The 23,621-nt window shown below is 49.2% G+C and overlaps 3 protein-coding genes across 8 annotated transcripts; 2 read left to right on the top strand and 1 right to left on the bottom strand.

Annotated features, from left to right (window-relative positions):
- Positions 1 to 334: 334 nt before the first annotated feature.
- On the bottom strand, positions 335 to 2,247 carry LOC125741933 (RING finger protein 222-like). Its single transcript, XM_049013471.1, has 3 exons — positions 2,032 to 2,247; positions 1,696 to 1,726; positions 335 to 1,615 (listed from the first exon to the last, which is right to left on the bottom strand). Exon 3 carries the CDS (start codon positions 1,272 to 1,274, stop codon positions 705 to 707), a length of 570 nt encoding a protein of 189 aa, XP_048869428.1. The 5' UTR covers positions 1,275 to 1,615; positions 1,696 to 1,726; positions 2,032 to 2,247; the 3' UTR covers positions 335 to 704.
- A 133-nt stretch (positions 2,248 to 2,380) lies between these two features.
- On the top strand, positions 2,381 to 16,914 carry LOC125741929 (nuclear distribution protein nudE-like 1-B). 6 transcript variants are annotated; one of them, XM_049013467.1, is made up of 10 exons: positions 2,696 to 2,805; positions 8,792 to 8,888; positions 10,283 to 10,436; positions 11,044 to 11,192; positions 11,398 to 11,534; positions 11,849 to 12,019; positions 12,657 to 12,748; positions 13,025 to 13,170; positions 13,339 to 13,373; positions 15,830 to 16,914. In XM_049013467.1, the coding sequence occupies exons 1-10, from the start codon at positions 2,769 to 2,771 to the stop codon at positions 15,835 to 15,837; spliced, it is 1,026 nt and encodes a 341-aa protein (XP_048869424.1). In that variant the 5' UTR covers positions 2,696 to 2,768; the 3' UTR covers positions 15,838 to 16,914. The 6 variants fall into 6 exon arrangements, with proteins under 6 accessions (XP_048869420.1, XP_048869419.1, XP_048869422.1 ...); XM_049013463.1 differs by lacking the exons at positions 2,696 to 2,805; positions 8,792 to 8,888 and adding an exon at positions 2,381 to 2,685; XM_049013465.1 differs by lacking the exons at positions 2,696 to 2,805; positions 13,339 to 13,373 and adding an exon at positions 2,547 to 2,685.
- A 2,231-nt stretch (positions 16,915 to 19,145) lies between these two features.
- On the top strand, positions 19,146 to 20,678 carry armc7 (armadillo repeat containing 7). Its single transcript, XM_049013470.1, has 3 exons — positions 19,146 to 19,493; positions 19,689 to 19,832; positions 20,036 to 20,678. The coding sequence occupies exons 1-3, from the start codon at positions 19,406 to 19,408 to the stop codon at positions 20,395 to 20,397; spliced, it is 594 nt and encodes a 197-aa protein (XP_048869427.1). The 5' UTR covers positions 19,146 to 19,405; the 3' UTR covers positions 20,398 to 20,678.
- Positions 20,679 to 23,621: the final 2,943 nt, after the last annotated feature.

Below are 23,621 nucleotides of genomic sequence, written 5' to 3'. Positions count from 1 at the left end.
GTGCGTCAGGTAAAGCTAAGGGTTGTGTTTTCATAACCATACATGCGGGACTACAGTGTGGTATTACTGCGCTTACGATTCTGCCACTCTGCAGGCTCAGGAATCATTTTTCTGTTCAATTGTCACATTCGTCCCCGTTTCTAGGAATGATATACTCCGAACATATTTATTAATAGTCAAAAAAGATCCTGCATTTTCCAAAAATAACATCAGGCTTCATTTTGTTCATAAGTTGAGAAATACTAACCGATTACCTTCCATCCATCTTCTAACTGCTTTCCATGGTCTGGCTTGCAGAGTAACTAGTCATTATCTTGGCACAGAACATTAAAAATCGTTTCAAAAGTTTATTAAGAATTTTTTTAATTACAGCATAAAATCTCCATATCGTTGTGGTGCTAACACTTTAGATCATAATTCTGTGCACTTCACAGAGATCGTATCAAGATTAAGTGGAAATCTAAAAAGGTTAAAAAACGGTTTTGGCAGATAGTACCATTTACAATTTTAAACACTTTTTACGATATAAGATTACAAGATCGGTGGTCTAATTACAAACTCCAAAGAAATAACACGAAGCAAGTCTGCAGCACCGCATTTTACCTTAAAATACACTCAACAGAGCGGAACGTGCCGTTAATTTATCATGAATTATATTTTTCCAGCCTTCAGAGACGTCTGCGTACCAATTCCAGAAAAGCGAGTTAAAGGTACTCCAGCAGAATCCAGCGCAAAATCGCGGAAGCCACCGCCAGGGAGGCGAGGATGAGCAGCAGCGACAGGACGCCGCAGGCGCTGAAGCGGTTTGCGGGGCGCCCACGCCGGGCCAGCGACTCGCCGGCCGCGCTCAGCACGCTGACCTGCTCCCCGTCCTCCATGGGTCGCCCTTCTCCGCTGATGGTGAAGATCTGCGGAGCCTGGATGGGGGTGACCGCTCGGGTCCGGGTAAAAACCCCGGGGAGCCATGTGCAGGGGAGCACGTAGTTCCCGAGCTGGTCCTCCCGGCAGCCGACCGAAATGGGAGGCACCTCTATCACCTGGCTGTAATCTGTGCCTTTACCCCCGGCCCGTTCGGAAATGAAGGTCAAGTGTCTGCACACCGGGCAGGTGATGCTTTTCCGGGTGATCGGTCCCTGTCCTGCCCCGCTAAGCAACGTCCTCGCCAGGCAGTCGTGGCAGAAAACGTGCCCACAGCTGAGCGTCCGCGAATTGGCATTTAGGACCTCGTAGCAAACCGGGCATTCAGCCCGGGCGTCCTCCTCCGTCTCCGGCATCCCGGCTCAAGGCGAAGAAGCAGGAGTTTTTCCTTGCGCTTGGAAATGATTAAGCCCTGATCGCCGCCTTAATTAAAAGTCATAAAGCCTTTTCGGTGCTGGCCGCACGAGTTCCTTCTGCTGCCTCTCCAGTGAAGCCTCTGTCAGCGCCCGACGCTTTCGCCTGGACCATCGCTGGCGCTCATCGATCCCACACTGCCGTCTTCTTGCCTTTAACTTCCTTTTAACTACTTTCAGTGTCGCCGTCATGCCTTTGCCGAGGTGAACATGTCAGCATCAACACAGCAGCACGCACACGGCGTTTTCCGACGGGGAGGGGGCGCCTTTAACGGGAACGTGCTCTAAGACAAAGCAGAAATACCCTGAATGACAAACGCGCGCTTGGTTTTTTGGCTACTGAACAACTAACATTTTAACTTACTTTGCGCTATGGGAAGAATCCTGACTCGATCCTGCGGGTGGGGGGGGGGGGGAGGTCGAAAAAAAGGATGGATTGATTTTCTTCATTAATGTACTATTTTCTTTCTTTTACGAAGTTCTTCCCACACAGAATTCTACATTCTCGCCAGTAGTAGGTGCCAAAACAAGACAACTGCAAACGCAGAACGGTACTGCTTTTCAGTCCTAGCGATTCATTACGAAGTTCGCAAATAATGGCACTCAAAAATTGTATGCAAGGTAAACAAATACTGAATAGTGCTGATTTTCTTATAATAAAACGGTATACTGTTTTTTTATTCATTCTCTAACTGCTTACCTTGGTTATAGTATTTTTTTATATTTATTTTTATGACCCCTAACATAGCTGGGTTTGTTCCCAAACGATTGTGAATCAGTGACTATTTATATAAGTTTGACTAAACAGATAACGTTTAATGAAATAAAAATAGCAAAATACAGTGCTTAATTTTTTTTTGACAAATTAACGGTTTTACAGTGAAATACTCCGTGTTTTCAGTAGTTGGGTGTTTTTACGGCCCAACCTAATTAAAAAGTTACTTGCAACAGCAAGGTATTCCCAGTTGGCCAACCAGCCCCAGATTTAGGAATCGCAGAACAAGGCGTCGTAACATGCATGACAGCTATATAATAATGGAAAATTAAAATAATTAGTAGGTTACATGGGCGATGGCACAAAACCGCAACTTGAGGTAATTTCCCGAGCGCTCCAGGCCAAAGGGCTGTGGACTCGCGATGTGAGATTACGTCATCTGGATATTTTGGGAATCCGGAGCGAGCGACGTCATCGCGTGCCGGAAGCGACGCGCGCCGGCCTCGCGAACAGTGTTCGCCGGCTTTCGGGCTCAGAAGCGGAGACTGCGGACGAGGGAGCGGCGGTGCGGAAGGCGGAGCGGTTCGGAAATGCTAAGGTAGCGGCTCGGCCACGTCCCAGCCCTGCGTTCACTCGAAGGTAAAGCCCCGAAGAGAAAAGCCGGTCTCTAATGCTGCGTTTTCACCTCGTCGGGGGAACGGTGAACGGACTCGGTCCCGGCGATGTTCGACGTGTCATATAGTCCTGCGTTGGTTCAGGGTTCGTGTTTTTTTGGCCACCGAACTTTTACTTAAAAAAAGCTTGAAAACTCGTATTGTGATGTGTCGTTTTCCCGGTAGCTCAGCCGGACGGGGCTGTTTCGAGTCGGAGACTGAGACTGAGTTGATTAGGTAGTTATCCAGAACTTCGCCGTGAAAGTTAGGACATTAAAGTATAGATATCCGGTGAGGCGGCTAGGCTCTTGGCTGCCGCCGGCTTTTCTAACCCCGTCTCGGCGGACTGCCTGTGCTGCTCTCACTCCCAAGGTCCTATTTAAGGGACCGGCGGAGATTCCCAGTTTTCCCAGACAGGCTGTTTACCGTTGAGTTTCGAGCAGGTACTGGAAGCCTGTGACAGTCATTCCCGTCAGTGATGTGCACGGCATCACAGTGGCGCATGACCCGCCGGGGCGTGAGTCTGTCACCCCAGGGGCTACACCTATCGAGCCGGTAACGCCGGGCATATTTCTGGGACTACACCTGTGGTTTTTACTTAGTGCTCCAGTGAAGAGAACGCACAAGTTTACAGGCACGTTAAGTGGATTTTGCATTGCTGAATACGGAGATCGAGCTCAAAGTTTCTATTTGCTCTTCCTAACGGAATCTAAAGCGGTATAGGTTGACTGAACCAGATTTTGTCCTGCAATGTCCTATCAGTATTTCTACAGACCGACGAGTATTTTTTATTGCCGTTAAACCGTTTTGTTTGACACAAGCTGGTTCCTGTTAGCACACCGTTACGGACTGGGTGTACTGGTTTATGGTTTTAAATGCCTTTTTAAAACGCTAGGTGCCAACAGTGGTGATGAGTCATGTAAAAGTTTAAGTAAACGAGCTGGCAAGCCTTGATTTCCCTCCCCAAATCAACAGTGGGAAAATGAGTTACGGAACCAGCTTGCTTTGACGTTGTTATTCAGCGTTTGAGAGAAAATGGACCGAAGTCAGTTTTTCCTGCGGATGATTCGAGCTGATTCCGCTGCTGTTCGGATTCTAGGATTGTCTGCCTTTTCATTGTATATAAGACGCAATTTAAATGTGTTTATTTCATATCTGAGAAGATCGGGAATGTTATAATCCAGATTTGATCTTCATTTGTTTCATTCACTCTTAACTGGAAGAGTGAGGATTTTATTATAAATGTGAAGATTTATTAACCTTTAACAACTTTTAAAATAACTTTTCTCATAGAAATAAAGAACATACAAGAATGTCTTCTCCCCTCACTAAAAGAAAATCAACAAAAAGTTCATTTTAATTCAGTGTCTATTAAAACTGGCATTACCAGTACAGAAGACAAGCTCTCTGTTCCAAAGAAAATTCCACCCTCACATCAGATGAAGGCGTGTCAGACTGTTAATATTTCCCGAGTTTGTTGTAAGACTGCCACCTTAAAATTAGTATCTAATACCGTTTCCTGTGAATCTGTATTTCTGTCAAAAACAATAAGACTAAAGGAGGATATATCCACTGGATGGTTTATTTAATCTGCAGCAAGTATTAAGATCTTTTTCAGAAATCCAAACATGACAATAATGAATTTTTGATGAGTTGTGTTGTTTCTCTTCAGTAAGCCTGAGGAATGATATGCAAAGTGATCGAGCTTTGGTGCGATTCCCCTTTGTTAAGCTATGCCTTGTTACCAATCCTGGCACATAGACTTTTGGCGAGGCTTGTTTTTTTGATGATCCTGCAGTGTTCCGTAAGTCCAGATGTATGGGTCTTATTCGCAACCCCCCCCCACACACACACACACACACACCGCATTCCCTCAGTGACATCCGGCCGCCAGGAGCTGAGATTCTCGTATTCAGTCAGTTGAGTTTTATGAGAGCAAAACAGGAAATGGATCGTAGGCCCTGTGGCACACCATTGCTTTGGTGTTTCACGGCGTGACATCAGAGCTGCGTGTCAGGTGACCGGCCCTGTGACTGTGGCTCTTTCTGCTCCTTTCTTCAGCAGTATGAATATCACTGAGGAATCAGTGACTGTTCTCTTCTCTTTTCCCACTATTTCATGAGGGGGAAGAGTCTGTGTTGTGCTGCCTTAATTTGGAAATGAATGGTGGCTGCAGCGGTGGATTATTTATTGACACAAGCTCCATGGTGACAGATCCATAGTTTAGTTCCTCTCATTCCAGTGGTTTGGCGTATGGCAGAACTGGGAAAGCAGAAAGAGAAATGTACCCATAACCACAGTGCTGGTGTTGCTGTCTCAAGTCTGGATGCAGTGTTGGAATACGTGGTTGCCCCCCCTCCCTCTGAGCTGCCACCGCAGTGTGTTTTTCTCCCCATGTCGACCTGTGCCTTTTTTGGCTGCAGCCATGTTGAGTGGTACATGTAGGTTTTCACACTGTCCTTGCGGCGATTATCCGGATGGTGTGCTACTAAATTGCGTCATATATGTGCCGCAAGATGCTTAATAGCCACTCGTATGGAGTGGCGGTCAGAGGGGAGATTCAGCACACACCAGTCATGGCTGTAAGCATTACTTTTACTTTGCCACTGGTGTTCAGTATCCTTAACATTAGTTGAAGTTCAGCCTGCCTGAAAATGCCTTTGTTGCGGTTGCTGTAATGTGACCTTCCCTTAAGACGCGTTTTTGTGTGACGACTATGCTGTAACCGTATATGCTAGTCCAGCCGGACACACACACACACAGGACATTGCTGCTGGGGCAGGTAGCAAGTATCAAAGGACTTTACACACATTACAGATCATCTTCAAGTGATTTAAACGCACAGCAGAGCTGCTTATTTACACAGGGTTTGTACTTAAACGTTCACGTGTTTAGTTGTGGATATTTGTGAAGACTGCTGCTTGTCTTGCCGTGTTGGGTGTGCTTCCATCTTCTCTTTACTGTACTTTGAAGAGGCTGTTGCTGTGAAGGATTCAGCCTAGTTTTACTAGTCAGTCGTGCAATGGCATTAGCTTCGCCAGGGTTCTCCTCTAAGCTTATCTCAGAGCATCATGGGACCGCATTACGATTTCGAATATTTAACATACTTTTCGTTGGCTTGTGCTCCCCACCGCCACCACTGACAAGCGTGTTAAGTGTAGCACTTCAGATTTAGTGCTTTGCACAGAAGTGCAGCTGCACAAGTCCCGCAGTTGACCTGGCACTAATAGCAGGACCCACACATGCATTGCCACCCCTGCTGTGAATCACTGTGCGGAGGAGTAATGTCATGTGCTGTACAGACCTCAGTATGTCTACTCAACAGCCAACACCAGCTGGATAGATTAAACGCACGTTTCTGTTGGACACATGTATGGCCCGCAGTACCGTAGCTCTTTTCTGCGTGTCAGGGCTGAGACAGCTGGGCCGGGTCCATACGGTGTTGGCCGTGCTGCAAGACGGGCTGACCGTGCATGTGTTGACTGTGACTCTGAAGACACCTCGTGCTTTTTCAGAGTTCCTTTTGTGTTAAAAGTATAAATCGCTGAGATTTGAAGACACAAATTGCCTCTGGATCACGAGTGTATCGTGAAATTCAGATAATCAAACCTTGCTGTAATTTTTTCTTTGAGGCATTGTAATTGAAACCATTTCGAGGTACAGGAAGATCCCTTGTGAATGAGAAATGCTTTTGTTACTTTTGTTGTTGCTTATCATGTATGGCAAAAGGAGCGCCCGTCTGCTGTCAGAACATTTCTGTGGCCCTCGTAATCCAGGCTCTCTATGCTTGTGTGAATAAAGGAAGTTTCCTTCATTTTACGGGCATCTTTGTGCACAAACCAGTTTGGATCTTTACTCGCCCAGTAGGTTTGCATTTTTGTATTGGCAGACTCTTCCTGTTAAGTTTAAAGCAGTTAATGATTCCCAGCTCCACCCAGAACTGCTGAAAAGTCTGAGAAATCGAGATGCATAGGTATATGTGCATGCAGATTCTTATTTTGGAAACTCCCGTAAGCTGTGAGACATGATGCCATTGGCCGCGCCTCTCCAGAGGTCTGGAAGCCAGCTTCTCTGTGGATGGGTGGGGCAGCGTGTGTGTTTGATTTTGGAAAACCAAGCCGCCTTACCTGGGGGTTTGCAGGGCTGTGATCAGAACGTGCTCGTGGGATAAAGGGCAAATATAATGCGTGTTATGTGAACTGGGCCTGCAGCCAAAACTATCATGCATCAAAAAGTGAATGTGATTAATGGTCTCTCGCACTGCCCCTTAAGGAGTGTCATAATTTTCCATTTTAAAAATGACTGTTTACACTCTGCATGCTGCCTTGTAGAGGCAGTTACCTTAACTGCATGGTTCAATGCCCTGATTTAGGCTCTATGTCCAAATCCGTTACTCAAGTTCCTCGCTCTGCCCCATGTGGTATGGATCAGATGGCACGCATCCACATTGCTGGCTTCATCCCCTGGATGACCTGCGATTACTCCTTGTTTCCTGCTATTTTATTGTTATTGCTTCTGACACGGCTCCTGCAGTGAAGTTTCTCTGTGAGCAGTAACCCTGCGAATGTCTCCTGTGATCACGAGAGTCTTTGTAAGTGTGCAAGAATGTGAGGAGTGCGTGCAGGAATGTCGGAACATGAAACGCCACGGCCAAGGTCATGTGACTGGTTACACCTGTCTGTCTCTGTGGTGGTATGGGCACTGCGCTGTCATGCTCCTGGGTGTGAGATTGTCGTCTTTGTTCAGGGTGGTGTTATGTGTGGTGCAGTGAGTGTACACAATGACATCATTGGCCTGTCATCCCTTCCCACATGCTGATTCAACCATTCTTTGGTGACAGGAATGTCATGTTGCCCTCGCCGCCAGCACGACGACACCTCTGTGAGCACGCTCCCGAGCCTGACAGTAATCAAAGCTCTCTTGATTAGTTTATTTCCTCTGATCCCCTCATCTTGTGCTCCAGGTAGAATCAGTAGGTCTGTAATCCGAAGCGTGGCACGGGGGGAGGAAGTGGCCCTCGGTGTGTATTAGCTGCTTGGAGGGTATTGATTCATCCTGCAGTCCCATTCTGAAGCTCACAGGGGACCAGGGCTCAGAGGCAGGACAGATTTCCAAGCCGATGTGTTCGATGCAAGGGGCAGGGAGGGGTGGGAAGGCCCCCCATCACATCATAAAGATGTGAGGGTGAGAGTTTGGGGCTGGAGTCTGCAGCTGTGGGGAGCGGGGCTTTCTTCCTGCAGAGAGGGGGGCAGTGTACCCTGCATCTGAGGCAGCGGCTCTGCTAGCAAGCAGAAAGGTGTCTGAGTTTATTCCTGTAATTTGCCTCAGATATAGGAATTGACGGCCATGTGTGTTGTGCACCACCTCCACAGCAAAGTGTGCCACGTGGCACCTACCAAGTGAGCAGCAGGGGAGGGTGAAGCCTGGCTCTGCTTTGGCTCCTCTGTGCCGAGCAGGCATAGCCAAAATGACCTTCCTGTCGCTGATTTGCTTGGCTGCACAACTCACCTTTCACCTCCAAAGTGAAAACTCACTCACTCTCCCTCCCTCCCTCTCTCTCTCTCTCTCTCTCTCTCTCTCTCTCTCTCTCTCCCTCCCTCTCTCCCTCTCCCTCTCCCTCTCCCTCTCCCTCTCTCTCTCTCTCTCCCTCTCCCTCTCTCTCTCTATTGACAGAGTGAAGTGCAGTTTTGAATTTGCATGTCTGCTTCAGAGTGGGACAGGTGTTGCTTGTGTTTAAAAATAGATCAGTTCAAGTCAGCACATGCAACTTTGAGGCTGTGACAGCATAGGAAGGGGTTGGGGGTAAGTCCTGCCTCTTGGGGCCAGATGGACAACAACTTTTCCTGTCCCTGGGACACGATGTCTCTGACACAGGGTCAGGTGGAGGGCAATGGCTAAATGTAGCTCCATGGGAAGGCTGGGTGTTTGCCAGCTGAGGATGAGCTCAGGTTGTTGGGTGAAGGAGAGCTGCATACACAGCCATGAACCTGCTCTTCTACAAGCCTATGCCTGTGTCCAGCCGTGCATGTGTATACATATGCACGTTTGCATGTTGGAGCTAAACTGTCAAATGCCATCACCTCCCCTCACAGGTTTGCCGACCATGGACACCGAGATTGCACCAAAATTTTCCTGCAAAGATGAGGAGATTGAGTACTGGAAGGCCCTCTCCCACCAGTACATGCAGAGGTAAACCTGACCCTGTGGCCTACAGACACACACCAACAGACTGTTTCTTCATCTGTTTGATAAGTCTGATGAACGAGGAGCTGGTCAATGTCGTAAGAGTACAGAATCACACACCCCCGCACTCTGCCATTGTCTCCTAAGGGCTGTGCTTCCATCATGTGTTGGCAGGAACCTTGTAACAAAGCCCCAGATTTTGTATAAAGGCCTCAGGCCTGTTCCAGTCTGTGGTCTTGTGCTGGCTGTGCGTTGGTGTAGAGGAGGGGTTACGTGCCTTTGTGTGACCTCAGGCAATCGGTTATCCTCGACTGAGAGGTCACACCAACTGGCCCCAGCTCCGGCTCGGCCAGCTTGTGTCATTGACGGGGTCGGAGCCGTGAAGGACTCTCTGCGAGTCTTTCTTTAGAAATCTGATTCCTCTGTTTCTCTTTAAGAGGCAGGGGAGCTTTGAAGTCTATCTGTAGTTCAGTGGGTTTGAATGGCCTTGCGAAATGTGAAGCTAATCTGAAACAAGATGACCCCCCTGTGTGTATGTGGGGGGGGGGGGAGAAGGTCTGGCTATTGCCTCGGGGACCTCAACACAAGTTAGTCACGTGACTGACAGGACCAGGGATGAGATCAACCCTCATCTGTACAAACATCCCAGCAGATACTCTAAACGGCCCTAACTCTTCTCCACACTCTGGGCTCCAACAGTGGACTGGAGACACATTTCAGTGAAAGGCTGTGTGTGTTTGTGTGTGCGCACATGCATACATGCATGCAGACTGGAGCTTCGCAGTGAGCAGTGAGCATTGCAGTGAGCAGTGTAGCGCTTTATAGCGTGCCGCTGGTGTGTGTGTTTGTGTGGTGTGCTAGTCACAGGTCCTGCCCCCCTGTGCATTCTAAGCAGCGTGTGATGGGGCCCCCCACCCCCTACCCTGCTGGTGGCCTTATACCCCAGCAGCTCCAAGGTGCCCCAGCCCTTCAGCCTTCTGTCACGCGCCTGCTTTTTATAGCTGCTCTCTAATTAGCTGTCTGCAGGCTGCATACAGACTCCAGCTGCAGCACGGCCCTCCTGCAGTAAATAAACCTGTTATTTATACTGTCCCATAATGCTCTGCACACAATCAGACAGTCTGCAAAAAGCCCGGGACTCTCTCTGGTTCAGGCTGCTGTTTTGGACCCAGATCAGCCAGTGTCTATCCAGAGAAAGATGCTGAGCTACATCCTTGATGGGGTCAGGCCCCATGAGTGATGGGCCATTTTGGGAGGTGTGGTCAAAATGCTACAGTGGAATGTGGCCTGTGTGCAGAACCAGGCCGCTTGTTTTGATCACTGCCTGACCTCGTGCGTGTGCCATACTGCGATCGCTCCTCTCTGATGGCGGGCTGGCTCCCCCCCCCGATTCCCCATAGTTACCAGGAGGCCCAGGAGGAGCTGACGGAGTTCCAGGAGGGCAGTCGGGAGCTTGAAGCTGAGCTGGAGGCCCAGCTCGGCCAGGCGGAGCACCGGATACGGGACCTGCAGACGGAGAACCAGAGGCTGAAGAGCGAGGCTGAGGTCCTGAAGGTAGGATGTGCTGCCACCAGGTGGACAGGTATTGCAATCGCAAGCTGCCAGACTTGGGGTCTACTCGCACTAGCCGGTCCATACGGTGCCGTACTGATCGTGCCATACTAGGCAGGGGAGCAGTGTTTGCTGGAAATCTGGACTGATAGTATTCAGGAACGACTGGATGTGACGCACGAAGCTGCCAAGTCCTCCCTCAGTGTCACCTGCCTCCATAAAGGCCGCCTTGTTCGTGCAGCACGATGCATTTCATACTCTATTAGTCTGTAGAGGGCTGTGTGTCATCCACCCAAAAGGACCTTCATCATGAACTCCATTGTGCTGTGTGTTGGCACTTCTCTTCCTATCTTTGCTTCAACAAAAAAAGTCTCACAGTAATAACAAGTGTGACTGGGCCTGGAACATGAAGTGCACTGTGAGTGTAGACCAGTGGAAAGGGATGGTGAATATATGGGGGTGGCCTTAGTCTGGCTTTAAAAGGGAGGGGAGGGCACTCTCAGCACTACACTAGGACATACACATGTCTCCTTCGTGATCTGGGGGTGGGCGGCATTATTTACCTCCAGAGCTTCCTCCCACCCTCGCTGCCTTCTGTACTCCCCCTCAGGAGAAGCTAGAGCAGCAGTATACACAGAGCTACAAGCAGATCTCCACGTTGGAGGATGAACTGGGCCAGACGCAAGGCATCAAGGAGCAGCTCCATAAATACGTGCGGGAGCTGGAGCAGGCCAATGACGACCTGGAGAGGGCCAAGAGGTCAGGCTGGGCTCCACCATTGCGGCTGCGAATCCTGGGGGAGGTTCTGGGGAGGCCCGTGCTGATCGCCTCAGTCGGACATTGGCAGCATAGTGTTATGTGTATGATAATGTTTCTCGCCCCGAGTAGAGCGGGCTGTAGCTGGAGCTCAGTGCTCTGTAGCACGTCGCATGATCTCTGAGAGGTATTCCTTCCGGGCATCCAGGGCAACAATTGTCTCACTAGAGGACTTTGAGCAGCGGCTGAACCAGGCCATCGAGAGGAACGCCTTTCTGGAGAGCGAGCTGGACGAGAAGGAGTCGCTGCTGGTGTCTGTGCAGAGACTGAAAGACGAAGCCAGAGGTAGCTGAGGCACCGAGGCGAGGCACAGCACTGCTATAGCGACGGGCCGCCTCAGTGCTGAGGCGTACGCTGACCACCCACATGCACGCGCCACCTGACATGACTGCCAGGCAGCTTTGTGTTTATTGGTCTCTCGTACTGTAGACAGATGTGACAAGGGCCCGCATGGTCATGTGACTCCCTGAGGGAGCCAGTACACTCTCAGGAAGCTCTCATTTCTGCTTCAGAATGTTATGACCTGTGATGCCCACAGACGTTGCAATGCGTCATGTACGGTCGCTGGCAGGCTGATGTCCCCCCCGTCCATCCTGCAGACCTGCGTCAGGAGCTGGCTGTACGCGAGCGACAGACCGACACACGCATGTCGGCTCCCAGCTCGCCAACGCTTGACAGTGACAAGACAGATTCTGGCGTCCAGGCCTCGCTGTCACTGCCAGCCACGCCCCTCTGCAAGAACATGGACAGTGTCTTCACCAGCAGCACAGGTCTTAAGACAGCAAGTACCTGTTAAGCCCCTCCCCCAACAATGCAGTGCTGGTGCCCGGGCTTTTTCCCAATCCGGAACTGGTTACATGCGTTTCCATGGCAAAAAACTGGCCCTAGGGCAGAACATAACGGCTCCAGCACGGCAGCACAGAAAAGCTGGTCTGGAACGATAACTTTAGTGGAAGCGGCACTGTACTCACAGCAGCAATAAAAGTATTTGTAAAAGCATCGTGTAAAGGATTTGTGTAGCTAATGGTAATCAGGTTATGTATCCGTCGAATCAGTTGCGCAAAATGAAAAAACATTTTCTTTTAATCAAGAATGTTACCCATTGTTTTGAGAACAATCGCTGTGAATTATTAATGTTGTTTGACGTTATTATTGGCCTCGTATAAGAGAAACAATATTCTATATAGAACAAGGCACAACAGCGAAGAGCAAGAGGGCTAGCCGTTCACATCAGAGTACTTTACTCTCACGTTCATCTATGTATCCTTTCTGATCATTTTTGAAACGTGGAAAAGCAGGCCAGTTTTCATAAGTCCCAGAATGAGAATCAGCCCAGCACTGGCTCCACGTTGGCGGAAATGAGGTCTGTGTCCATGATGATGATAGTGACCGTTTTCTTGCTCCTAGTGCTCACCAATGGCTGCAATAGCTCACCGCTAACACCATCGGCCAGAGTATCGGCTCTCAATATAGTTGGTGATCTCCTGCGGAAAGTAGGGGTGAGTGCGATGGGCATTTCTCTCAGTTGAATAAGAGATTGATGGTCATAATTAGATGTGTAATATTCCTCCAGAGGGTGTAATAGTATGACTGGTTTGCTGGTAGTTGGTAACCCACCTGAATTATCAGCCCTAATAGAGAGAACTGAATTCTGTTCTATACAGTTACTGAAACATCCACCAATCTTTAGTGCGTTCATCAGTCCACTAGGACATGCGATAAGTGACAGGATGTGAGCTGTAGGGGGCGCCCTGTGTCCATGTCCATCCCCTCAGGCGCTGGAGTCCAAGCTGGCTGCGTGTCGGAACTTCGCCAAGGACCAGGCGGCGAGGCGGAGCTACATGGCAGGGAGCGCCAGCATGGCCAATGGCAACGCCACCAAGTTCTCGCACCCCATCCATACTACCTACTTCGACAAAGCGTGAGTGAATCCCCCCCCCACCTGAAACGCACATCTTCCATACCACGGCCATTCTGCTCCACCTTCCCCAATGGAAATGGGCACCCCCTCCCTAGCTGTGATCTTGTAATTAACACGAGGGCTTAGTGGTGCCAAAGCCTCTCCCTTACCCCGTCTCTCTCCCAGCAGGAAGGAGAAGGTCTTTTTTCCAGCACTTGTTCTTGGTAACTCCACCACCAGCGCCATCCGTGCATGCCGAGTACAGCTGGGTTTCGCAGGCTTTAGGGTAGATGTAATCTGTACTAATGGCCTAGGTGGTTGAGCATATCTAAGCTACCTAACACTGCTCTGGGAGAGGGTCTGTCTGCTGCCTGAATCATGTCACCCCAGGGACAGCTGCATGGTGTGGACGGACGCTGCGGGGCCTCATCCCAGCAGAATGGCGTGTCTGAATTCAGGGGCTGCATCCTTCAAAGGAGGTGGTCTGTAAAGGAGCACCCTTTGTAGGCTGCGTTCTTCAAAGGAGGTGGTCTGTAAATGAGCACCCTTTGTAGGCTGCGTTCTTCAAAGGAGGTGGGCTGCAAAGGGGCACCCCTTGTAGGCTGCGTTCCTCAAAGGAGGTGGGCTGCAAAGGGGCACCCCTTGTAGGCCGCGTTCCTCAAAGGAGGTGGTCTGCAAAGGGGCACCCTTTGTAGGCCGCGTTCCTCAAAGGAGGTGGTCTGCAAAGGGGCACCCTTTGTAGGCCGCGTTCCTCAAAGGAGGTGGTCTGCAAAGGGGCACCCTTTGTAGGCCGCGTTCTTCAAAGGAGGTGGTCTGCAAAGGGGCACCCTTTGTAGGCAGCGTACTTCAATGGAGGTGGTCTGCAAAGGGGCACCCTTTGTAGGCCGCGTTCTTCAAAGGAGGTGGTCTGCAAAGGGGCACCCTTTGTAGGCCGCGTTCTTCAAAGGAGGTGGTCTGCAAAGGGGCACCCTTTGTAGGCCGCGTTCTTCAAAGGAGGTGGTCTGCAAAGGGGCACCCTTTGTAGGCCGCGTTCCTCAAAGGAGGTGGTCTGCAAAGGGGCACCCTTTGTAGGCCGCGTTCCTCAAAGGAGGTGGTCTGCAAAGGGGCACCCTTTGTAGGCCGCGTTCCTCAAAGGAGGTGGTCTGCAAAGGGGCACCCTTTGTAGGCCGCGTTCCTCAAAGGAGGTGGTCTGCAAAGGGGCACCCTTTGTAGGCCGCGTTCCTCAAAGGAGGTGGTCTGCAAAGGGGCACCCTTTGTAGGCCGCGTTCCTCAAAGGAGGTGGTCTGCAAAGGGGCACCCTTTGTAGGCCGCGTTCTTCAAAGGAGGTGGTCTGCAAAGGGGCACCCTTTGTAGGCCGCGTACTTCAATGGAGGTGGTCTGCAAAGGGGCACCCTTTGTAGGCCGCGTTCCTCAAAGGAGGTGGTCTGCAAAGGGGCACCCTTTGTAGGCCGCGTTCCTCAAAGGAGGTGGTCTGCAAAGGGGCACCCTTTGTAGGCCGCGTTCCTCAAAGGAGGTGGTCTGCAAAGGGGCACCCTTTGTAGGCCGCGTACTTCAATGGTCGACCAGAAAGCGTTGTCAAATAGTATGGTCTGGCCTATGGATAATTTCCTATTTGCGTCATACGCTGTTCCCGACCTTTAGTCACAAAGCGTCACTTCCATCGGCTTAGCCTGGACACACCCACTTTACCTCTGCAAAGAATCTTGGGATATATTTTGCTGCAAAAGATCCAATGGGTGCATCCTTCACGACCTAGCAAAAGTACACTTTTTGACCGCATTTGAAGGAGCCTTGGAAATGGGACAACATGGTTGCACCGCTGTGATGCAGATGGTCTTTGATAATAGCCTTGAAAGGATGCTGCCCCTGAATTCGAACACAGCCAAGGTCTTAAATGATCAGACCTACAGTATCAGTACTAGGCTAGCGATTTGGATGACAGATCTGCCTCATTCTGGTGTGGTTATGGAGTCCAGCCTGCCCATTCATTAGGAGCTCTCCGTAAAAACCCACCTGAAAAGGCCTGGTACCCCTCCCAGAGAAGCCGGACAGGCTGGGGGTGACTGGGGGTGACTGGGGGGGGGGATGCTGATCCACAGCGAGCCGTTGGAACCATTGGAGATCCTCCATGCAGGAGCTTCATCCCCAAAGCAGTTAAGGGTGCAACTTAATCTTGAGGAACGATGTCAGTATGAAGTAGGCTGGGTCAGCGGGGACCGGGACAGGGCTGGGAATGCATGGAGGCTCCACTGCGTATGTGCATCAGTGGTGTGTAGCGGCCCATTGGTGGTGCGTCATGGCGTCATTGGCAGCATCGAGGCGGAGCTCCGAGGCCTGTCAGCAGCGTGTCGAGGCAACATGCTGAGGCCTGTTGGTGGCGTGTAGAGGCGGTGGGTTGAAAGCCCCTTGACAGTGTGTCGAGGTGCAGCGCCCGCACATGAGCAGCGCCCGCACATGAGCAGCGCCCGCACATGAGCAGCGCCCGCACATGAGCAGCGCCCGCACATGAGCAGCGCCCGCACATGAGCAGCCTCCTTTAGCTCGATCATGCAAGTGTTTCTTGGTCGCTTAAGAGCCTGTTTGCCTCTAGTGTCTGAATGTAAAGTGTGCTGAGCTTCATTTAGGCAAGAGGAGTCTGTACTGTAACCCCCCCCCCCCCCCCCCATGCTGTGCTGTGCAGGCCAATGAACAGACTGGAAGCCGGCCCCCTGGCAGCCATGAAAGCGGCACCCCACTCAGCGTCGCCCCCCGGCCTGCTGCCTCTCAGCGCGTAATGGAGCACCCCCCCCCAAGATACCACAGCACCTCACGGGACAAGCGCAGTTCAGGAGATGGAGACCTGAAGCGGGGGCTCCTCTCCCCCCACGCCGTACTCGTCCCTGGGCCCCCCCACACGGGATTGCATGTGTGTACACTATGTGTATGTAGACCACACTAACGTTCTCGCGCACACTCTGTTTCTGGTTTGCGCTGTAAACTGCACTTTTGTTCCACGCAGTTTCTCTTTCTGTTTGGTTTACCACTGCGTGGTGGGGGGGTGGGGGCTGCCTTATTCTGTATGGCTTTACATCATGGTGGTATGAAATTAGGGGTGAGCCTCAATAAGACGTATCTTATGTACCACTGTCCACAAGGGTGGGGGCGGATCTCCGGCCTCACAGGGCCCACAGGAGAAGCCTGTCCAGAGTGTGGCTGCCCCCCACTATCCTGCTCCACAGATGTTCTCAGTTTTGTGGTTCTGTGCGTCTCTGGTATTCGTCGCTTTCGCGATGGAGACTGTCCAGATAGCGGATCTGCCTGTTCAGACCAAAGATGCTGGGAGTGTGACCCTATAAGCGAATTCACCGTAATGTAAAGGCCGTCACTCTGGGCTCTTTTATTAATGTCACCTTTGACTCCTTCACCTCCCAGTTTCATTTGTCTTCATGTGCCTTCAGCTGTGGTCTAGCACTGGGTGAGTTTCACTCATTTCTGCCACTGAATGATTTGCCTGTAACAGGTTTCTGGGCCTTGCATGACGCCTCGTTTCGTTCTGACCAGTCACTGTTGATGAGTTACATGCTGTACTATCTATCGCTCTGCTTATATGATGTCTGATAACTGTGTGTGTGCGTGAGTGTGCACATGTATGCATGTGCATAAATGCAAACACACGTGTAAAATACAGCCTTAGCAGTAATGGGATTATTTATATTAGACTCTGCATGTATTGAAATGGAACTGTAAAGCTCAAAAGTTAATAAAATACTGTATTTAAAAACCAAAGGATGTCATTCTGGTGTCTGATATGTCGCCATGGTTTCCACATGTCTGTTGTAGGCCGAATTCACACGTTTAAATGGCCACTTCTCTGGAGACAATGAACCACGAAGCAGTTTCATACACTTGTTCGCCACCTGTTGATACCGTATCCTGCGTGTCCGCAGTAGATGTAGCCAATGCTGCCCTCTAGCGGCTGCTTCCTTTAACACTGACTTAACGTAAGCAAGCGGCAAATGAAGCATACGGGTAAATTCCCATGGAAACTCGACAAACCAATTTTTTTTCAGCAGTATTCCAATACAAGTCTAAAGGAAAAGCAACCCGATAAAAGAATGGAGTAGTCTTATACGAACAAATAACTTGGGAACAGGGCTGTCTTGGTTACCGAATCATAAGAGCGCACGCATGCTTTCTTTTATAGAGGTGTCTCAATTTATTCAAACTTTTTTCCAAAAACGCGTATTTCTTCATTTGACATTGATAATTAGGCAACACCGATTAATACACGTGGCACGGATATTCAGTTAAACTCGGATTCCCTTTGGATTTATTCTTCACCATCATTGTCCTTTTCACAGCAGTCGCACGATGTTCTGTCGCGACGTCCTCCTCAGTTGATGGATCTCCACGGTCGTCGGTTTCACTCTCATCCCCCTGCGGGGTGACAGGCGGTAGGTACCCAGTCCCACTGTGCCCCTGCGGGACAATCGCCCTCACCTGCCTGTCTGATGCTTTTTCTCAGCCAGCTCATCCATCTGTCTCTCCCTCCTTTTGAGAATCTCCAGCCGCTTAGCCTCGTTCCGAGCCTGATCCTGAGCTCGGATCTCTGCCACGTCTGAGAAGAACGCGTGTCTGATGGAGGGTAAACATGTGCAACAGTGTGTTTTACTGGCACCCTTGTACTTCCCATATAACTTTTTTTAAATAAATATTTTCACGTAATGGTCACTGTACAAATATATAATAAATTGAAGAATCAGACTCCTAAATAAAAAATGTCCTTTCAGAATGCTATGTGAGAGTTTCTTCTAGCCATCTCCTTATTCGATCAGTAATGAGTATTTCTCAGGGGGGCCGGGATTCCCCGACAGGGAGGGTGGGGTACCCTTTCAGGGCCTCAGTGGGTTAGGCATCTGTCCCTGTCATCGGAAGGTCATTGGTTCAAATCTCGTGCTTGTTCACATGCTCAACCCTGAAAAACGCTTCGGGGGGTAACAACCTTGGCCCCCCACTCTAAAAGGGACTCCCTGCTTATCTAGATTTTTTTGTAACACAAAACACAGATCAGATGCGTACTCCAAACAATTTGTATAACTATTATAATCCATAATATATTTTAAATTTGGTCGGTCAATCCGCCGGCGCTCGGTGAATTTTATTGACAAAGCCCCCGCGCCCATCCTGATCGATAAGTTTTACAGCTGGCACCCCGTTCTTCGATTAGCATGTTATTGACGTTCCTTAATACCTCGTCGTTTCTCTTTCGGCTCCAAAATGACTTCGACTGGCCAATTTTATGTCAGCCTGGGCCCCCCAGAGAAGTTAGTCCGCCCCTGTTCCAGCCAAAAACTTTTTCGAAAGCGAGATGTAGACCGTACCCTGCAGTGAGGCGCCCGTTATCCTGCACGGTCATTTCTCACCTATTGACGAACACAGCAGCCAGTCCGAGGAGTAGCGTTCCAAAAAGAATCGGTTTGTTTAATCTCTTTCTGGTGGACAATTTATGCTGAGTCATGGCGGATCACTACACACCTGAAATGAAATGTAAAAATGTGCATTACTTAGCTTGTCCGAAGTGTACACTCCTTAGGTCACGTACGCACAAGAGCACTGACCCCACGCAGTAACGTACCTGCTGCAGCGAGAACGGTGTGATTTTATTTCACTTCCGGCGTCACAAGAACACGTTCCCCGGAACTCATGCTCATTTCCATTTAACACCCGCTATTTTTTTTCACTTAAACTAAAACAAATGTTGCAATAAGTAATACTCATATTAATGATAAAACGTATGTCGTATGTTTTAATAGATAACAGGTTAGTATGCGGTAAAAAAGAATAACATGAAGTCTGCAAAGCAATGCAATAATTCGCCTAATACTTTTATGATGATGACTTTATATAATCTTGGATGAATCCGTAAAATACATTTCCGCAATTAGACGTAAGACAGATATGAATAATTTAACAACGTAGACATTTTTTTTTTTAATTCTGAAAATATTAAAATTAACGCGATAATTCTGAATATTAACGGGGAGTGTGTAAAAGGAACTCAGAAAGAACGGAGTAAAACCGGATCCTGAATGTATTTTATTTTGTCGCAGTAGGGACGAGTTTCCAAGACGGACCAATGGAGCGAAAACATCGGCCTCTGGCTATGTTGGTGCCGTGCGGTTCAGTTCTTTAAGCCGTAATTCAGCAGTTAGTTAATGGTAACATAGAATGAGCACAAGCTGACTTCCTGTATGTCAGACTAAAGCCAACCCAAATAATGTCGCGACGGCGCCGTTACTCGGCGTCGGATCGCTCTGAATACCTGCAGGCGCTGGTCACCGAGTTCCAGGACACCGATAGTGACGGTGCGTCACCGTGACTTTTTGGTTTTAAAATTTAAATTCTGCTTCGAGAATGATGGTGGCGGCGCACGCAAAACTGATATTTAATGGTTAAAGTTACTTGGTATAAGACCATCGTTCTGTGCCTGACGTCAGTGAGTGCGTTCATTGTTTACTGGTATATTTCTAATAAATCACTTTCCTCTGACTCCTTTATAGAAGCCAAAGAACAGGTTCTAGCGAACCTGGCCAATTTCTCATATGATCCAAGGAACGTGGAGGATCTCAGGAGGCTGCAAGTGACCGAACTTTTTCTTGACATGCTGACGGAGGAGAGTGACAACCTGGTGGAGTTCGGCATTGGTGCGTGAGGATCCAGCTATAGCGGTTGTCGTTACTGGGACAGCCATTGATTATCATGTCCAAATGTCATTAACCTCCCCGTGTTTGAAATACGGGTTTGTGCAGTACCTTTTGCATGTGCCAGGAGGTTTGCCCTTGGGTTTCCGATGCTTGATTTTACTCATTTTCTGCCTGTTTCTTTGCTTCTATTGCGTGGCCTGCAGGAGGCTTGTGCAACCTCAGCGCGGACCGCGACTGTTGTGACCAGATCGTACAGAGCGGGGGCGTGGAGCTGGTGACGGGCTGCCTGTCTAGCCGGCGTGAAGAGACTGTGCTGTCGGCCATTGGCACGCTGATGAACCTGGCTGCCGCCGATACGCGCCCACTCGCCTCCCGCGACGCAGTGCTGCAGTGCATGCTGCGCTTCTCGCTTTCCCGGAGCCCTCGATTGCGAAATTTGGCCATCGTCTTCCTGAAGGACTGCTGCACTCAAGAGCAGGTGGAAGAGGCGAAGCAGCAGCTGCAGGGTCACACCCAGACCGCGCTGGGGATCCCGTTACCCGAGGCGTCGGACAGCGGATCGTGATCGCATCCGATTCCTTAAATCTATGCATTGGCTAACAGTTGGATATACAGAATTATCAGGATGGAATGTGGGGGGAAACGGCAGGACCAACAGAGGATTTGTTGAAACTAAGACATTTTAAGCGTTGAGAAACAAGGACAGACTGACAGAAGTGAAGCCCTCTTTGAAAAATGCATCGGCGATGTACCGATTTACACCACAGTCGATGTCAGTATTGTCATTTCTCTACTTATAATGAATATAGTCAATGTGGTGTCATTTAATAAAATGTAATAATATAACTGCAATATCTGAGCTCCAGGAAATGTCCAGTGTGTTGTTTACTCAGGTGAGCCATTGAATGGCTGTTACACCATCCGGATGTGCCACTAGGGGGAGCCAGTTCCTCTGGTCTCTGGCCACTATAGCGCTTTGGAATGGTATCTGGGAATGGACAGTCCACGTAAAGTATATTGTTGTTGTCGTTAGCAGCATTAAATGTGTGGTTTGGTTGTCAGGGTCTGATGATATGTGGTGTTACAGTATGTAGCATGTTATTACGAACAGAGGCTCTAAATCAACAGATCGTGCTCCACTCAGTCAGTGGACACTTACCTGTCATATCTGCCACTGATGCCAAAAGGCATGAATCAGGTCTATTAACCAAAACAAGTATCACAGAATAGTATATTTTCTTAGCCCTTTAAAAATCCAAATTGACTTGCATTGACACACTGGGGAATGTGCAGAAATGTCTGCAGTGTTGTGATGTGGGCCCTTGCACAGAGAATCATAACCTTTACAGCGCTGCTGCTCCGATGGTTTGCCAGGCTCTCTGGGGCTGCATTTCTTGCTCCACACCGCAGTCCCTCCCAGATCTGGCTCAGCCGGGGTGGGACATTTCCCCGTGGCCATGGAGGTATGGAGGATGGGGAAATTACAGCGAGGAGCTGGGCCCATGCAGTGAGCTGTCACTGGTACCAGTGGTCAGTGACTATGTTCTCATGGTAAAAGCAGACAAACTCTGGCCTGAAGAGCCCTGCTGATATTACATGCTGTCAGGGTCAGTGTGGCTCTCCGGTGTCGTCCTCCTGCTGGAGCAGCAGCTCCCTAGTTAATTTAAACCTTTTTTTATTGTCCTACTGCCAATTTCAGCAAAGCAAGCGGAAGCAGATAAACGGTGAAAAGCAGAACTCCCTGTGACCCCGAAGGAACGGCTGTAACTATTACGAGATCACAGCCTATTCAGGAGCTAAATAAAGAGTGTATATATAAAAACCAGGCCAGGTCTGGGCAAACAGCTGAATATTTGTGGGTACCCTAACAGAGATCCTTTTGTGTTGTCTGGCTGTTGTTCCTACTCAGAGGGACCAGCCTGGCTCAGACATCTGCATACCTGCTGGGGTGATTCCGGCTACATTCCCCAGCCTTCTGCAGGGTTACAAGAGTAGGGAGCTGTTCTTTTAAGTGTGGTTACTTAACCACCATACCACCTGCTTCCTTAGGGTGGACCCACTGCATTCAAGACATTCTTACCCTGCAGACGGTGGGAGTCTGGCTCCTCCCCCGGCCCATCGGCACCCAAGCCCGCTCCTCTTCCTCCCGGCCCACCGCCACCCACGCCCGCTCCTTTTTCTCCCAGACTGAAGGGCGGGTCCATATAGAGTCCAACAAACAAACAAACAGGAGGCCATTTGGACGAGAACTTAGTTATGACTCATCAAGCTGACCTTAGGAGCCACTTTGCTGGCAGGCACCTTGTTTTGCTCTCATCCTCTGCTTTGCAAAAAAGTTTTTCTTTTTCCCAGTTTGTCCACTGTCCCTTCACAGCAGACAAAGGGCAGTGACCGGAAGATATGTGAAGTTTAATCTCCTCAAACTCATACTAAACACAACCTGAGACTCACACTCTGCCAAGACTGAGAGTTAACTGGCTTCAGTTTTTATTACAAGCACAGTTTGCTTACAAAATGTCTTTACGGCTGTTTTTCCCCCCAAATGTTTATGCTCATCGTTAATCTAATTTTCTCAAACCCTAAAGTGAAAAAATGAGCTGTTCCTAGCCTTTGTAGGTCTCCTTAATCATGCCAAAAGCTTAACAGTATGTGGCACAATTTTATTAAAAACAGAAAAATATATGTGTAATCCAGACCTAAGTGTGAATATTACAGGCAGCTGGAGTGAGAGAATTCCAATGTACCATGTGATAGATATAAATGAAAATCACCTGGAAACTAAGGGGGAAATCCGCAGGATAATCCATGGAATCTCGAGCAGTGATTGTGATGTTTAACAATAAACGTTAGAGTATTAATATCCATAGTTATAACATATAACAAATACAGAATGTTAGTTCTGGATTCAGTGCTGTGTTGTGCTAACAGATCTAACATAACAGCTTTCAGATGATTAAATCCAAGCCATCATACTGACAAGACTTAACGTCCCCAATCCGCCGGACCTTGCCTGCTTCTTCCTATGAAATGTCACATTCCTGTAAGGATCAAGTGAGACGACACACTCAGCTGTCCAGGATCCCATTTGTACGCTTCTGCCATCTCTCTGGACACTGTGCCACTTTTGTGCCTATATTGCTCTCACCCTTGAGTAGTTATGCCGTTAGAGTCATAATGGGCACCAGTTAAAGACTCTGGCATGGTTACTGGTTTACGTGCTCACTGTAGTATCCTTCAGGAGGACAAACAACTCAGATGCAGCCAGTTGCTGAAGTGAAGTATCAAGCCTCTTAAAAGTGTTAACATTGTGGTTTGGGGCGAAGACGTCATCTTTCTGGTAACTGCATCCTAATTGCTGCTGCTGCACGGATCTGCATCAGACTGCAGAAACAAAGACTTTACAAGGCTGTAATATGTTTTTTTGTCCCTAAATGAAACTGAACGGGGGGTAACAGCGGCCAGTTAGGCCCTGCAAGCGTCTACGTCCTTCTCCTTGGTACAGCTTTCCTTACTGCCAAGAGGCATGAATCTGTGTATCAAAACAAGTAACCCAACATAATCTATCTTATGGAGGGCAGCAGTATATTAGCATTTGAAGGCATGGCTGGGTATCAGGATGGTGAAATATCTGATGCATAACTGAGAAGTCGTACAGCTCCAGGCCACCCCAGCCTGTCCTCCTGCCTAATGCCAGCTCAGTCTCTGGGAAGCAGGTCTGGAGATCAGCGGACTTACACAGAAAGTGTATTTTTTTCGGCTTTTGGGTGGCAGTCTCACAGTGGGATCTGA

Source organism: Brienomyrus brachyistius, chromosome 5 (assembly GCF_023856365.1).
Source record: "Brienomyrus brachyistius isolate T26 chromosome 5, BBRACH_0.4, whole genome shotgun sequence".
Taxonomy (NCBI): Eukaryota; Metazoa; Chordata; class Actinopteri; order Osteoglossiformes; family Mormyridae; genus Brienomyrus; species Brienomyrus brachyistius.
The sequence above is the reverse complement of the archived record's forward strand: the minus strand, read 5'-3'. Positions and strand labels throughout refer to the sequence as shown.

What these genes read in the sequence shown, in the direction of transcription:
- LOC125741933 (XM_049013471.1), bottom strand. Translation starts at nt 1,274, where the DNA reads ATGCCGGAGACGGAGGAGGACGCCCGGGCTGAATGCCCGGTTTGCTAC.
- LOC125741929 (XM_049013462.1), top strand. Translation starts at nt 2,396, where the DNA reads ATGGGCGATGGCACAAAACCGCAACTTGAGGTAATTTCCCGAGCGCTC. An exon ending in ACTGAAAGACGAAGCCAGAG is followed by an intron (nt 11,535 to 11,848) that starts GTAGCTGAGGCA and finishes TCCATCCTGCAG; the next exon opens with ACCTGCGTCAGGAGCTGGCT. An exon ending in ATCTCCTGCGGAAAGTAGGG is followed by an intron (nt 12,749 to 13,024) that starts GTGAGTGCGATG and finishes CCATCCCCTCAG; the next exon opens with GCGCTGGAGTCCAAGCTGGC.
- armc7 (XM_049013470.1), top strand. Translation starts at nt 19,406, where the DNA reads ATGTCGCGACGGCGCCGTTACTCGGCGTCGGATCGCTCTGAATACCTG. An exon ending in CCAGGACACCGATAGTGACG is followed by an intron (nt 19,494 to 19,688) that starts GTGCGTCACCGT and finishes ACTCCTTTATAG; the next exon opens with AAGCCAAAGAACAGGTTCTA. An exon ending in CCTGGTGGAGTTCGGCATTG is followed by an intron (nt 19,833 to 20,035) that starts GTGCGTGAGGAT and finishes CGTGGCCTGCAG; the next exon opens with GAGGCTTGTGCAACCTCAGC.